The sequence below is a fragment of the Oppia nitens genome, unplaced genomic scaffold (genome assembly GCF_028296485.1).
Source record: "Oppia nitens isolate AA-2021 unplaced genomic scaffold, nextdenovo-longstitch-racon4-pilon3 scaffold32_pilon_pilon_pilon, whole genome shotgun sequence".
Classification (NCBI taxonomy): Eukaryota; Metazoa; Arthropoda; class Arachnida; order Sarcoptiformes; family Oppiidae; genus Oppia; species Oppia nitens.
Window position 1 is genome coordinate 552,990 of NW_026533213.1, and position 16,872 is coordinate 569,861.

At 26.7% G+C, this 16,872-nt stretch overlaps 3 protein-coding genes across 3 annotated transcripts; 1 reads left to right on the plus strand and 2 right to left on the minus strand.

The window, feature by feature from the left end:
• Nucleotides 1–476: 476 nt before the first annotated feature.
• Nucleotides 477–1,781, plus strand: LOC128956772 (uncharacterized). Its single transcript, XM_054302488.1, has 2 exons — nt 477–525; nt 625–1,781. Exons 1-2 carry the CDS (start codon nt 489–491, stop codon nt 1,647–1,649), a joined length of 1,062 nt encoding a protein of 353 aa, XP_054158463.1. The 5' UTR covers nt 477–488; the 3' UTR covers nt 1,650–1,781.
• A 3,408-nt stretch (nt 1,782–5,189) lies between these two features.
• Nucleotides 5,190–6,296, minus strand: LOC128956707 (uncharacterized). Its single transcript, XM_054302422.1, has 2 exons — nt 6,270–6,296; nt 5,190–6,199 (listed from the first exon to the last, which is right to left on the minus strand). Exons 1-2 carry the CDS (start codon nt 6,289–6,291, stop codon nt 5,190–5,192), a joined length of 1,032 nt encoding a protein of 343 aa, XP_054158397.1. The 5' UTR covers nt 6,292–6,296.
• Nucleotides 6,297–7,593: 1,297 nt separating this feature from the next.
• LOC128956708 (ATP-binding cassette sub-family C member 4-like) lies at nt 7,594–16,224 on the minus strand. Its single transcript, XM_054302423.1, has 9 exons — nt 16,189–16,224; nt 15,977–16,087; nt 12,606–12,723; nt 11,603–12,490; nt 10,468–11,329; nt 9,575–10,288; nt 8,903–9,502; nt 8,292–8,820; nt 7,594–7,858 (listed from the first exon to the last, which is right to left on the minus strand). Exons 4-9 carry the CDS (start codon nt 12,473–12,475, stop codon nt 7,594–7,596), a joined length of 3,843 nt encoding a protein of 1,280 aa, XP_054158398.1. The 5' UTR covers nt 12,476–12,490; nt 12,606–12,723; nt 15,977–16,087; nt 16,189–16,224.
• Between the last annotated feature and the right edge of the window lie 648 nt (nt 16,225–16,872).

Here is a 16,872-nt window from a genome sequence, read left to right on the forward strand (position 1 = left end):
TATATAAAAATTTTAAGATAATTAGTTTTTAATTACAAAATCAATTAAAATTTTTCCACATAAGTTATTTTTTGCTATTTAATACATACATTTGTTTAACAAATTTACATTTTAAAGAAATATTTTTAATAAATCATTTAAACTATTATTTAATCACATGAAAAAACATTTGAAAAAACATTTGAAAATATATTATATAATATATTAGTAACAATATGTACAACAATTACAGCAAATATAATATACAATTAATAATCATTTGAATAAATAAATTTTTAAAAAATAACTCACTAACAAAATTAATTTTTTTATACATTACATTGTTATACTTTATAAATAATATATATTCAGCTTTATATAAAATAAACAATTTTATAATGATACTTTAAAATAAATAACATTAATCACTAAAAAAATATATAACTTTAAATAATATTTTTACATAATGAACATTTTGTAATAATTTTTATTTAATTATAATATAATTAATGGCTAAACAACAAAAACAACAATTTTTGATAACAAGTATTGTATTTATACAAAAAAAAAATTAAAATTACAATAAATTTGTAAAAATTTTATTTTAATTTTTTCTCTCTAATAAATATTTTTTTTTTTTTAAAGTAGCACTGGTAGCTATTTTATGTATGTGCCAACAATCATGGTGTCAGGAACAACATGTTGAACCGCATCATGGAACCGGTAGTCATGTCAAACGTCATCCACACAAAGTACACTATACTGTCTGTCCAGATGAGGCCATATTGAAGCCATGTTTGTGTCGCCGAAGCATTATTACCTGTGACGAGGAAATGGACTTCAAACTGGCTGCCATTGTCGACGCCATCAGCGCAATGGCCAACAATGACAGTACTGTTTCGGTCAAACTTTTTGCACGTCTAGACATTGCGTTTTCCACTGAAACCGATTTACCTGACAATGCCTTCAAAGAGATTGTTGCCGACGGTATCTGGATTATGGCCGCACCTAATCTGAAAACGATAGCTCCGAATGCCTTCCAGGGTACCGACAACCTAACCCGATCGCTTGATTTGCGTAACTGTCCACAGTTGGACACTGCCGGTTTGTTTGACATAATCAATAAGTTTGTCCAATTGAATCGGCTGTCGCTGATGAACATCAATCTGGAAACAATACCCGGACAGGCATTCAAATCGCTGGACCGATTGATTGGTCTACATATAGCCGACGCTAAATTGAAATCGATTGGCGATAAAGCGTTTGTCGGACTACCGGCACTCAGACAACTGAATCTGATGGACACACAACTGTCCCTAATTGGCAAAGATATGTTGGCATTCAGTTTGAATTACGATCAGAAAATGAATGTCCTGTTGAAAAATAATCCACTATTGAATGGCAGTACATTTGATCCGGAAGCACTGGTTCAATTGGGTAGGCCTACCTTACTGGCCCTGATTGCTGTCGATCATAATCCAAGACAATTCAAAGTACTGGCCGAACAAGTATTCAAACCGTTTCTGATGTCAAACGCTGGCAATCAGTTAATTATGTCATCCAATGGCTACCTGTGCCCGGATAAGCGCAACGAATGGCTAGTTAAGGATCGTAAGCTAAATAGACGACTGTTTTACGATCAGCCATACAAACATACAGTTCAATGCTAATCTGTTATTTGATTAATAAGCCTAAAAAATAATTAATTAATTAATTCTGATAAACATAATAAATATAAATAAAAAAAATACAACGATTTAATTATTATTAATTTTTGTTAATAAAATAAAATTAAACATTTATTAGCAATTTTTTTCACTTGTATTATAAACTTATAAACATTTATTGCTTAAAAAATAATACAGTTTTTCAATATTGTTTGATGACTTTTCTAGCAAACTGTAGTACATATTAAAAAAATTACTATTTTTTTGACTAATAATTTCTATATAATTTTTCATTAGTTATTATTATTTTTAAAAATTTATTGGATAAATAAATAGTATTAAATTAAGTTGAATATTAATTTTTTTTAATTTAAAAAACGGTAATTATATTCTCAATTATAAAAACAATTTTATATTTAAATAAATGTATTAAACTAAAAACAATACTTATATTTTATTTATTATTTATTTATTTATAATGTTTTTTCAGATATACTGTATTTATATAAATTATAATATATTGAAACTTTATATACAGTATATAATTATTTTAATAAAATTATTTTATGCTTTTTCTTAGTATTTAATAATAAAAATTATTATATTTTTTTATATTAGTAGCTAATATGAATGAAAATTATAAACAATAAAACAAAATATTAGAAAACATTTTTATTTTATTAGAAATAATTGCAAAACTAATAAAAAAAATATTTATTACACGTCTATAGAATTGTCTATAATATTAATATACTATATATATAATATATAATAGAAATAACAAAAATAAAAAATAAAATATAGGTTCAATTTATAAAATCAATAATATATATAACTAATATAACTATTATAAAATATAATTATTTGTCATATATTTTTTTTGCTTAGTCTATTGGCACACTTATTTAAGCATAACTAACCTAGAAAAATTTATAACTTATAAATATTTTTGTTAAAGAAATATATCATTGATTTTGTAATTTAATAATGATTACACTATATATTTATATATTAAAAAATAATATTAATTACTTTATTACATATATATGTTTAATATACAGTATTAAGTACATTAAGTTTGAATAATGTTAATTCAATATATATATATATATATATATATATTGGCAACTAAATAAAAAAATGATTTTATATACAAATATATATATATATAAAATCATTTTTTTATTTAGTTGCCAATAGATATAAAAATTATTGTTATTATAAATATATAAATAAATCTAACTTTTAGTTTCTTATTTTTGTTTTTTTTTCTATTATACTATTATAATAATTATTGGATTTATAATATTTATAATATATTGTATTATAATAGTATTTATTAAATATAATTGCATATAAATTTTTGTAAAATCATGAAAATTATACAATTATATAGGATGATAAAACAAATTAATAAAAAATATATATTATTTCTCATGTTTTTTTTGTTTTGTCTATTGGCACATTTATTTTTCACTTACCATAACCTAACCTAGAAAATTTATAAACTATAAATATTTTTCTTAGTATATATACTAGTATAATTGATTTTGTAATTAAATAATGATTACAATATATTTATACATTTAAAAAAATAATATTAATTACTTTATTACATATATGTTTAATATACAGTATCTATATATTAATACTATATATTAAGTACATTAAGTTTGAATAAAATTTATTCAATATAATTATTTGTATATAAAATCATTTTTATTTAGTTTTTTCCTAGTATTCTATAATAATAAATATTGGAATATTTTTTTATAATGTTATTAAATTATATAATTTTAATATAAAAATATTAAAGTATACTACAGTATAATATTTATAATATATTGTATAAAAATATAATTGCATATAAATTTCTAAAATCATGAAAATTATACAATTATATAGGATAATAGCAAAAATTAATATAAAATATCTACAAAATATAACCAGGGCTATTAATTTAATAAAATCATTGATTATAAATCTAACGAAAATAATTTTATTGTTTATTGCTGGTAATTATCATAATGTAACTAGATCGTTTGAAATATTTGAAAAATTTTGCGGCAAACATTATATAAACGCCTACATAACTATTGACGATCAATTCAATAGACCACCGGTTCGTCTAAAACGTCTACTGATAGCACTGGTATGGAAACTAAGTTTCGGCCTAAATCTACTTAGATTTCTAACATTTGGACTGACCGATGATCGCGGCTATCTGGCACTGGTATGTTGGATAGATAAATTTGAAACAGTCAGATACTCACTATCGATTGTCGGCACTTTTGGCATATTAACAGTTTGGATGTTAATCAGCATATATTTTCTAGAAGATTGGTTGACTAGTCAACTGATTTGGACATACCTGATCCGTATGAAATACAATCGGCTCAGATATCCATTGATAGGTCGAAATCGTAAATTATTTTTGATAACATTTTCGCTTATGGTCTGGTATTTTTGCGGTCCATTTTTCTGGGGTACTATGCTATTTGTTAATATAATCAATATATACATTTCCTGGATAATTTATACTTATAATACTAATAATATTACTGGTTTGTACATAATTAACATTACTATTTGGTTTATAATTTTATTTATACAATTGATTCATACAATTGCCTACGTTGTCTATATTATTGTACTATTTTTCATGATGATGGGCTATTTATTTTTAAAATTTACCGAAATTAATCAGAAAATACGTTTAGCAGTTAAGCTAAATAATAACCGATTACTACAGTACGCAATACGTGAACATCAATATGTTACACGTTTTTGTCGCGCGTGTAATCTATATACGCGTCTATTGTTACTGATAGCCAGTTACTCTGCAACAACTATTTACGTTTATCTACAATATAATCAACGTGGCGATAAATATCATGATTCAAATTATATATTAATATCAAGATTGTTTTTGATAGTTGCCTATATAATATTAACATTGGTCATCTATTTGTTTATATTGATACCGAAACTGGCTCATCAGCCATTGCCGCTAATGTATACGTATTTGACTAATCGATGCACACGTATGTCGATTGACGACAGATTACGTATCGAAACATTTATTGATAAACTGTCCGGAAATGAAATCGGTTTCTATTGCTATGATTTTTATGCAATTAATTCCTATGAAGTATTTAATCTGATTATAGCCGCCTGTAATAACTATATGATGTTTGTCAGTACATTTAGTTAAATTTTTTTTTCAATGTATCAATGTTTGTACTTTTTTAAAAAAAAAAAATTAATTTTCATAAATTTCTATAAATATATTATAGTTTATTATAATGTGTGAGTGTGTGTGTTATATTTATTGGTAAATTAAAATTAGCAAAAAAAAATAAAATAAAATTATTAATAACATGTTTATTTTAATTTGATAAATTAAAACCAAATTTATTTTTTTTAATAATATAAAATTAATATAAAGTTGTACATACAGTATATAGTATATATAAATTGTATATTATTGTATGTAAATTATATATATATATATATTATGTTATATAAATATATATATATATATTATTGACAACTTTTAAAGTTAAGAACATCCATAAGCTGTCTACTCTGTATAATACATCTCAAACCCAATAGCTTTTCATGAAGACTGACCTCTTTTTTCAACCACACGTTCTTACAGTTTTGACATTCAAACTCCTGTCCGTAAAGATTTATATCGTTTAGTTCGTGGGCTTTGAAAAACGGCCGAAACACGTGCTCGTGTATGACAGGCATCTGTCGGCGATAGTGGACACTCTCGAAATTATAGCCAGAAAAATCCAATGAAACCGGTCGACCCATATGGGCAAACGTATGGGCGCTAAGGCCTTCGGCGGTTAGCTGCCGATTGTCAAACAAACCGATGGTCAGCATATGACGTGAGGGGTGTTCAAAAACAAACGAGTTGTCGTGTAGGCGAGTCAGGCCAGTGTTGACAATGTCCAGTCGGGCCAGGGATGTTAGCTTGAAGAATGCCTTCTCGTGCAATGTACGTACACTTGGGCCGCATATCAACAATTGGCGCAATTTGTTCAGTTCCTTAAAGGCCAGGGTAGGTATTTCTCTCAAATTTTCCAGTTCGCATAGTTTCATTGATGATACCTCTCGGAGCTTATTGATCAGTGTCCACAAAGTGTCCACTTGTAGCTGCGGACAGTTATGTATAACCAGACGTTTGGTAAACAGTTTGGTTCCTTTGAATGCCGTATCGCTGATTGTCCGTAGTTTTGGCGCATCTCTGATGACAATCTCGTTGACAGTTATATCGCTGAACACGTTATCGGGTAACTGAGTGATGGCTATACCGCTGATCTGTACCATATGTATGTGCCGGTTAATGTACTCCAATTGATTGCTTAGATGGGCAAACATTTCCTTAATACGGACACCTGTTTGGTCGTGACATATGATTATGCCGTACTCGCAACGACATGGCCGGACCAGTGCCTCATTTTGAGGACACGAACTACTCACCGGTAGATTACAGGAACAGTAGGTAACTGAGACTATCAGTACTAATAATAGGTTTAAATCTAAATAAATACAAAAATAGTAATAATAATAAATATTCAGTCATAAATAATTGCAGTTTAAAATACTAACATAAATTATTTATCATTATCATTGGATGATATTTTTTTAAATTATATTAAATTATTGTAATTATTGAAATTTAATTTTTTTAGATAAGTAACTAATTTACTACTTATTACAGTAGTTTTAATAGTAAATTTTTTTTTACGAAAGTTATGCAATCAATTTTATAACATATTTTTCAATAAATAACTAACAATTAAATAATAATTAACTTTTTTTTGTATTGCGAAAGTCAAATAATGCTATTGTTTTAGATTTTTAAAATTAGTATTGTTTTTATTGATTCAGCAGTATACACTTAAATTTTTTTTAAAAATTGATTAAACTTGAATTATATATTACAGTACAAATAAACATTTGCATGTTAAGTTGTATCCTGTTACAGATTTAATTAAAAATAATTTTTATATTTAAACATTAAACAATTAAAACAAAATAAATGTAGTTTTAAATACTATTTTTACTAAATAATATTTAGGTGCTTTAAAAACTAATATAAATTAAGTGCATTTTAGTTTATAATTAGCTAATTATATATATCTATATTAAATTAATTATTATAAAATATATTTTAGCATAATAAAAATATTATCATAGTTTACTAAAATTAACAAGTAATTTATATTGAATGTAATGATTGAATTAATTATTACTAGAGTACTATAATACATATATTTTTTATTTTTAAAAAAAATAATTTATTGAAATAATAATAATTATTATTTTTTAAATATATTAAATGTTGTAATATCATATATGCAAATAAATTTTTTTAAACATATTTTCTTTTATAATTTACTAAAAATAATATATATTTTAATCATCAAATAAATAATAGACATGTTTGGTAGTTATTGTATTATATTTTATTTATAGTACTGTACTGTATATCGATTATAAATCTAATGTTTATTTAACTGTTTAAATAATTTACAATTTATTGCTATTAAACTTTGTTTAATATATCATTAATAAATTTTCAAAAACAAACTATTAATATAATAGCTAAATAATGAAACAGCTCAACAAATGTTAAACAACATCACAATTATTGTATTAAATCATAATTTTTTATATAACTAAAAATAAATCATATACAGTACATACGGTAATTATTTTTATTATACTTAATTTAAGTATAATATTTATATAATATATATATATTACACATATAAAAAACAAAATTACATATTTAAACAACAAAACAACAATAAAATAATATTATAATTAATAAATTTTTTTATCAAAATTCATATACAATTATTATTATTGATTTTTTGTTATTATAAATTATGTAATATCTTATTAATTAATTATTATTATTATTATTTTACTGAATTTTTCTAATATAGGCTTTCAATGCAATCTGTTTCAAGTGATGCTCCATTTGATGGCCAGTAGTTTCGATCATCTGTGCAAATATGCCGTCCCTGTCCTGTACCAGATTATGTGGTGCATCGAACTGTGCCAATCGGCCGGCATCGAGCACCAGTACCTTATCGTAGTCCATAATTGTGTGCAACCGATGAGCTATTGTCAGTATAGTACAGTTGCTAAACTCGTTACGTATGGTGTCCTGAATCAGGGCATCGGTTCTGTAAAAATTAAAAAAATATTTATATTATTTAAAAAATAATTAATTTTCAAACATTTTAAAAATAACAAATTAAAAGTATAACTTAAAAAATAATAATAATTATTATTATATAGTTATATAATATTAAATATAACTAAAGACAAGATTATTAAATTTTTGTTGTATTAATATATCAATATTAATGTGTGTTACTTAAAAAAAAATCTAAAAAAACTTACCATGGATAATATTAATAATTAGTACACCAAAATTATTAATATAAAAATAAAATTTTCATAATTAATAGATAATTTTTTTCAAAAAAAAAACATTGTCAATGATAATTATTATTTTTTTTTAATTTAGATATATGTTATTAAGTTAACAAATAAAAAAAACCCTGGGTATTTTAATTCTATACAATTTACTTAAATATATAATACAATGCTTACTGTGGATCAACATTAGCAGTAGCCTCGTCGAGGACCAGTATCTTATTGTTGCGCAATATAGCTCTGGCCAAACATATTAGCTGTTTTTGGCCGACACTAAAACTGCCGCCACTTTCGCTAATACGTTGATCCAGTTTCTGAGGAAACCTATTGATAGTGTCTTTTAGTTGAACTTTTTCAAGTACTTCCCAAATGAATGAATCGTCACATTCGCCAAACGGATCGAGATTTTTGCGGACAGTTTCGGTAAATAGTATCGGTTCCTGAGGTATGATCGATATGTTTCGTCTCAACGAAGCCAAACTGATTGACGCGGTATCGATGCCGTCGATTTCGATCAGTCCTGACGGCGGTGTCATACGAAACAGTGTGGCAATGATGGATGATTTGCCGGCACCGGTACGGCCGACAATGCCCACAGTTTCGCCGCCATTGATAACCAGATTCAAGTTTTTCAGTACCGGATCGGCCGATTCGCCATATTTTAGGCAAACGTCTTGCATAACTATTTGTCCAGTTTTTGGCCAATCTATTTTCGGTTAATTAAAAAATGATAAGATATATACATACATATTGACATACATGAGCTGTTTTTTCAATAGGACACATACCTTCCGGCGGTTTGACATCACTTTCAAATTCGCGGTCAATCTTACGAAGTTCGGCCACTCTTTCGACTGAAGTCATCTGAGTCTCGACTTCGGCCGACTGGCGAATAGCCCATTGAAAACCACCGGTCAATTGTATAGCTTGCGATAGGGTCAGTCCGATAGCGCTACCGTTTTCGACATTGGCCACCAATAGGATAGTAGTGGCAATAATATATACTAAACACAGTTCATCCAGGACAATACCGAACCATCGATTGCATGTCATAAACATAAAGTAGGTGTTGGTATGTCTGTCCTGTAGGATGTCATACTTGCGCGAAAACTCCCGTTCCATACCAAACGATCGGACAGTGGCCAAACCGCTCAGTGTCGAAGCCAAATGACTGAATATCGGTGTCCGGGCAGTGCCCTCGACTTTCTTGAGCCGCCTAATAGTTCCCAATGCAAACTGACGGACCAACATCAGGCATATGATCAGCGCCACAGATGGTATGACCAGCCAATAGTCGACTATTACACAGAGTACCAAAATGGCCAGACATTCGGCTAACAGTTCAATGGCATCGAAAGCCGTGGGCGGCAACAGGTCATCGATAATACCTTTAAATATATAGAAATAGTAATTGATATTAAAAGCTGTTATTATTTTTTGGTTAGATATACAATACAAACCTAAATCACGTGAAACCCTATTTAGTATCATTCCTATTGGATATCTATCGAAAAAAGCTATCGGTGCCCGAATAACCGATTCCAGTAATTTATTATGCAGGCGTACCGATGCGCGCATACATGTAGTAAAAAAACAGACCGTTCGGGTAATGGTAAACACAAAACACACGACAACCAGTGCCGTATAGATGGCAATATTAATGGTTTCATCGTAGGATATCATCCAACTGGTATCTACCTGGAGGTCAGCACCGGTATCTTTGGCTATTTGTTTGTCTTCGTGATATTTGGTCCACTGTGACAGCCAATACTCGCCGCCGGTAAACGTTACTTGAGTCAATATGTTTGATAGTAACAGTGTCGGTAGGAGTACCCAACCGGCACCGGCACGTAAAAATGTCCAATAGATTTTTGGCGATGTTTGGCCGGCCCGCGACGGATCGGCCGAATACTCTTCGTTATCTTTGTTGGCCAGTATTTGTTGACCAATGATGTCGTCTCCGGCTGAGCCGCGGCCACCACCGACTCCGAGATCGACATCTCCGTCGTCGCCGAACGAATGCATGGATGAAATTGTTGGCAATCGGGAGCCAAATATATCCGATACGGACGATGTCCGGCGACGGACGTCCGAAAAGTGTTGCGATTGTTTGTTTTGGTCGTCTTCGGGCCGGAGAAGCTCAGTATCGCCGGCATATTTGATCAGATCGATACCTGAAGGATATGGGAGGAAAGGGTTGTAAGGATCAGATAATAAGATATGAATTACCGGTATATATATATATATATCACTTAAATATATGATTTTTGATTTAATTTTTATAACACTATGTAATACATTAGTAAAGTTTTTTTAAAAAAAAATAAAACTAAATAATTAATTAAATAAATACCTTCTTTGAGTAGATCAGTATAGCTGCCAATCGCCCGGAGCTTTCCCTGCGATAGTACTACTATCTGGTCGGCGGCTTTGATAAACTGTAGCTGATGTGTGACCAGAATCACGCAATTTCGTTTCAAATAACCTTTTATACACTTTTCGAAAATATGTTTGGCCACTGCCGAATCGACTGCCGACAACGGGTCGTCCAATAGATAGCAATCAGGATTACTGTACAACGTACGGGCCAGCGATACCCGAGCCCGTTGGCCGCCGCTCAACGTTACGCCTCTGTCGCCGACAATAGTCTGGTCGCCAAACGGCAACTGTTTCATATCTTCCTCCAGTGCGGCCACATGGACTACTTGTTTGAATTTGCGCTCGTCGTACGACTTCCCGAACAGTATATTGTCTCTGACTGTACCGCCAAAAATCCACGACTCCTGACTAGCGTAGCCGAGTCGGCCGCTAACCGAAACTGATCCCTGCTGAAGTTTCAGTTCGTTCAAGATGGCCATCAGTACGGCTGTTTTACCGGAACCGACGGCACCGATAATTACGGTCAGCTTACGCGGTCTAACCGTAAACGATATATCCGATAGAATTTGTTGGACAACTCCTTCCCGAGTCTCGAATTCGGCCGAAATGTTGTCAACAGTTATTTTATACGGATCTTCATCTTCTTCCGAATCGTTGTCGTCGTCGTCTTCATCGTCGATAGTCTTAGAGATGGCCACATATTTGTCATTGATTTCATTATCAGCCGATTGTTGATTAGTTGGTGGAGTAGTAGTAGTAGTAATAGTAGTATTAGTGATAGTCCTGTCTTTGAGTTGTTGTTGTTTGCCATCAAACTCTTCGGATAATAAAAATTTCTGTCCAAACAAATATTAAAAATATTAGTCATAAATAAATAATTAATTAAAATGTATAATAATATTAATTAAAATGTATAATAATATTAATTAAAATGTATAATAATATTAATTAAAATGTATAATAATATTAATTAAAATGTATAATAATATTAATTAAAATGTATAATAATATTAATTAAAATGTATAATAATATTAATTAAAATGTATAATAATATTAATTAAAATGTATAATAATATTAATTAAAATATATAATAATTATTATTATTACTTGAATCCTGTTTAGCGAAATACTTGATTCGGCTGACAGTGATATAGCATAGGGAAACAATAGGGTCATAACCTCCCGGAGCTGATTGATTAGGGCAATGCTGACGAATACATTTTCGGCAGACAGTTCGTTACCGTTGACAATGAAGACAATCAACGATATAAATGTTATCAATTTGGCCGATATATAAAAAATGGATAAATTAATTGACCGAAGTACCATTGCTATGTGTATTTTATTTATTTCGGACACCCTGGCCGCTTGGACTAACTGGCCAAACGGTTTCTCCCAGACATACATTTTGATGACACGCATTGCCGGTATTATTTCGTTCATCAGCCGTAGCCTTTCATCTGTTAATATCGATGACTTGGATCTTAGTTTTGAAAACCATTTGCCCATCAATCCCTGAAACGGTATGTAGATGATCAGTAGGGCTATACCGGCCAAACACGACGCACCAATATAATACCAGAGCAGTCCGACACAGACGACCATCAGTATGGGTCCGGTTATCAAATAGTGTGCATAGACTAGACTAATATCAAAACGGTTGACATCGTTGGATAACAGGTTGACAATAGTACCGACTGTTGTATGACGTAGAGCACCGTTAGACAGTCGTAGGGCTTTATTGTAGATTAGATTTGAGTTGGCCACCCTGACCTCCATGCCCATACGATAGTTTTCAAAAAAATACGGATGAGCCACATAAATGTTAATACACTGTATAAGACATATGGCAGCGGCACAGTAGTAGACTTTAGCCCTGGCCGATGTCCAATCAAACGGCCCGTCGGTAGCATTGTCTTCCGACTCATTACTTTCTTTTAGATACCTAACCAATAGACCCAACGTTACCGGTATGGCCATCCGTACAATGCAATGCTATATATTTATAGTATATATAATTTGTTTGTTAGTTTTAAATATATGATTTATTTTATAATATCTGTTATTATTATTATATTTTACAATATATTATTTTAAACTAAAAACTTACAATAAATAAATTGTAAAATCCGATGCATAAATAGTGTGGTCCAAATGTACGCAAACAGGCCCTCAATAAACTGGCCGATTGACCTGATTTATGCCGATTCACCTCCAGTTCCCAGTTTCTGAACATTTAAAATAATTTTTTGTAAAAAAAGATTTTTTTTGCAATTTGTTTTAAAATTTTACATATTATTATTACTAAGAAATCTAGTCACTATCTATAGTTAGTACATGTTTTTTTAGTCAAAAATAAATGGTTATTATTTGCTATTGTTGTTGTAGTAGTTTTATTTGTGATATAAAAATTTTTATTTATATACAGTAACTATTTTTTTTGACTACAGTTTTATTTTCAATCCCTGAAAAATTTCAATGTCAAACATATATATTTAAAAAAAATAAAACAATTATAATATTATTAGTATTGAAAAAACATGATAATTACTGGTAATCTTATTGGAATATTTTTAGAGATAATATTTATTTTAATATTTTTTTTATATATAATAGTTATTTGTAGTGCATTGACACACACATACACACACACACATAGTATATTAAATATACATAAATATACAATAGTTAACATTATAAATAAAAATATTTTATGTACAATAAAAAATTTTTTTTGAATATCTCAATTTTGTTGTTGTTGTAAATTTTACTATAAATATTATCAATAATAATCACATTATTAACAGTACATATATATATAAGTAATATTTTTACTATAGTATAGTGTATGTATTATACTTATATATATTGTATATAGCATTTAATGAGCCATAAATAATTAGTATAATTATCAATTGTGGCATTATTATTATTATTTTGTTATATTTTATTTTACATTTTCAAAAATTGTTGATAAGTTTATACATTGTTTTGATTACTACAATCATGGATAGAGTATTAGATATTATTAATTTTTCTTTTTTAAAAAATATATATATATATATAAAAAATATATGAAAATAATAAAATTATTTTTAGGAACAAACACGTGTGTTAACATAGTTACCTAAAAAAAATTAAATTTTATAAAAATACTAAATTATAGTTTTTTAATAAAAAATAATTTCTATATAAATACTTGAAACCAACAAATAGTTTATATATTTTTTGATTTTTTTAAAAAAATAGTATAACTGTTAACTAAATAAATAAATAACTATGGGATCAGCTTATAAGGTAAGCCTATTAATTATATTAACTGTTAATTAAATAATTTTGATTATTGTTAATAGTAATCAATATTTTTTTTTGTATAAAAATATAGTTATTATCAATATTGTTACCACAACTGCTATTAATTATCTATTGTATTAATATAACTACTGGACAACAACAACAACAACAACAACAACCACCGGATCAGTTATCAACTACCAGTGCTGTCAATACTAATAATGAAAATATAAAATCAGATAATAATAATAACAAAGAGTTTACTGTTAATGAAAATCGTTATAATAATAATATTATTAATAATGATAGTAATAATAATAATAATAATACGATTGATAAAATTGATAATAATACTACTATTAATATTAATAATACGACTACTAATGAAAAAGTGTTAAAAGTAAAAGTATTAAAAAGTTTAAAAGAGTTGGGAAACAAATTTGGCAAAAAAGTCAACAATTCAATAGTTAGCGAAAGTTTAAAGGGATTGAAAAATATGACTAACATTAAGAAAGTTTATAATAATTTTGAAAAAAATTATCGATCACTGAAAAAACCAATAGTTTTTGATAAATCATTAAATTATGATCAATCGATAGTCAATGGAGAAACTGTAGACATAGATCAACAGCTCATGGCTGCCGACAGTCCCACAGATAGTAGTAGTAGTAGTTATGGATTACGGCCACCGAAACAACAGAGGAAAGGTATGTAAAGTTTTTTAAAATAAATAAATAATTATTACTAAATAATAATAATTTTTTTTAAAAAGATAAGTCAAAGCGATCTAAAAGATATAGGGATTTAGTGGATGAAGTGGTGAAGACCAACAAAAAACGGGTCAAAAGACGGACTAAAACTAATAGTAAAAGTGATAAAACTGACAGAAATATAGGAGAAGCGGTAAAATAGTATATTATTATATAACTAATAATAATAATAATGTTTTTGTTATGTTATGATTTAATTGAAAATTTTATAAAATATGTTAGACCTTATACATAAAAATTAATCATTTATTATTAAAGTTAACTAGCTAATTATTTTATTTTTAAAAAAATATAATTATAAAATAATAATAATATAAATATTACTAGAAAATATTTTTATATTTATAATTTATTTTTATAAAAAAAAATTAAGAGACAATATACAGGCGTTAGTGATTATATAGATTGCAACAAAAAAATTTTTTATTATTATTATTATTATTATTTTAGATTATTTATTACAATTTTATTAGCATAATAATTGTCTAGTAATATCTTACTGGTTAAGATAATTTTTTTCATAGATATTTTATTAATGTTATTAATAAAATTGTAGTTTAATTACTATTAATTATTATAATACTCGAGTAACTAATATCTGTATAACAACAACAATAATAATAGTAATAATAATAATAATAACTATTATATATTTTGTTGAAACTATCTATTAATTACATAACATTTTACTGCAATTGTCTTTTTATATTTTTTTTTAATATAAATTATTTGAGCTCAAGATATAAAAATATTTTATAGGAAAAAATTTATTAATATTTTTATTATATAATTGTATTTACTAATTAATTAATTAGTTATAAACTTTGATAATTTTTTGCTTGTATTGTATTTTGTAAAAAACAAAATAATAAATAATAAAAATTGTTAAAAATAATACTAAATAATATTTTTTTTTATTCAATTGACATTAGTATATATCATATTTCTAATACTACTTATAAAAACAAACTTGGTGACATACATTCTAGCAATAACATTTTGATAATAAAAAATTGTTATTTTAATTATTTTATTATTTAAGTAAAGTTTCATCTATATCATTTAATTATCCTTTAAAAATGGTTATAATAAATAGTTGATTTTTAGTTTTTATTTTGATGATATAACTATTTTTTTTTTAAATCTCAATAAAAATAATGTTTAGATTAGATTAGTATTATTTAATTGACGGTTAATTTCAACATTATTATAAAATTGTACTTGTTGTTTAAACAAAAAAATTTTTATTATTGCAATAAATTATACCGCTAATTTGTTTTATAGTATTTTTTATTTTTGTTTCAAGTGTAATATTATATAATTTTTAACATTTTTATGTTGTTGAAAAAAAATTACATGGTAATGATTTTTTGAAAAAAATCTCTATGTATTTATTATAAATTATTATATATATTACCTTGCTAATCGTTCACCTAAAACATGTGATCTGTCATATTTTGAGCATTTAAGACAATCGGATACTTCAATGGGTTTGCCGTAAAATTTACGAAAAAATGGAAATGTCCACCTGGGTATTTTAAAAAAATAAATTATTTATCATGTTAATTAGAAATAAATATAAAATTAAATTTGTTTTTAAATAAAATATTTATTTTAGAAAAAACTTACCAAAAAATTGTTTTCGATATATAATTAGCTGAATCATAATTTGTTAGATTTTTATTATTTGTTTTAATATTATTATTATTATTAGTAGTAGTAGTAGTAGTAGTAGTACTAGTGGTTGTAGGTTTCATTATACAAATTTATATTAACTTATTTTTTTAAATATTAGTAATATATATAGTATTTTTAAAAATTATATCAGAAATAAAGTTTATCACAACAACTTCATAGTTTAAACATTTTTTTGTAACACTTTTTTTTATAAAAAAAATAATATTAATAAATTATATAAATATTTAATAATTAAGGAATTTTCTAACTTACTTTAGTTATATATATACACATATTTTAATTATCTATTATTTTTAATCATAGTAATAAAATTTTTATTATTATTATTTGAATATAATTACTCAATCAGACAGATATTTTTTTTATCGTTACAACAAATAAAAATATCTTATGTTTTATACTTAAAATCATAAATAAATAAATTAGTTGTAAAAATAAAAATATTTTTTGTGTATTATTTACTAGAATAAGCCGGTTATGAATGACTGATAAATGTATTACTCTTTTAGTTTTATTTTAAATAGTAATTTACCGACAATTTCATGTTTAATAATACTTTAACTTTTTTTTTTGTTTTACTCCCATATAATTATTGATTTAAATAATGATATAATT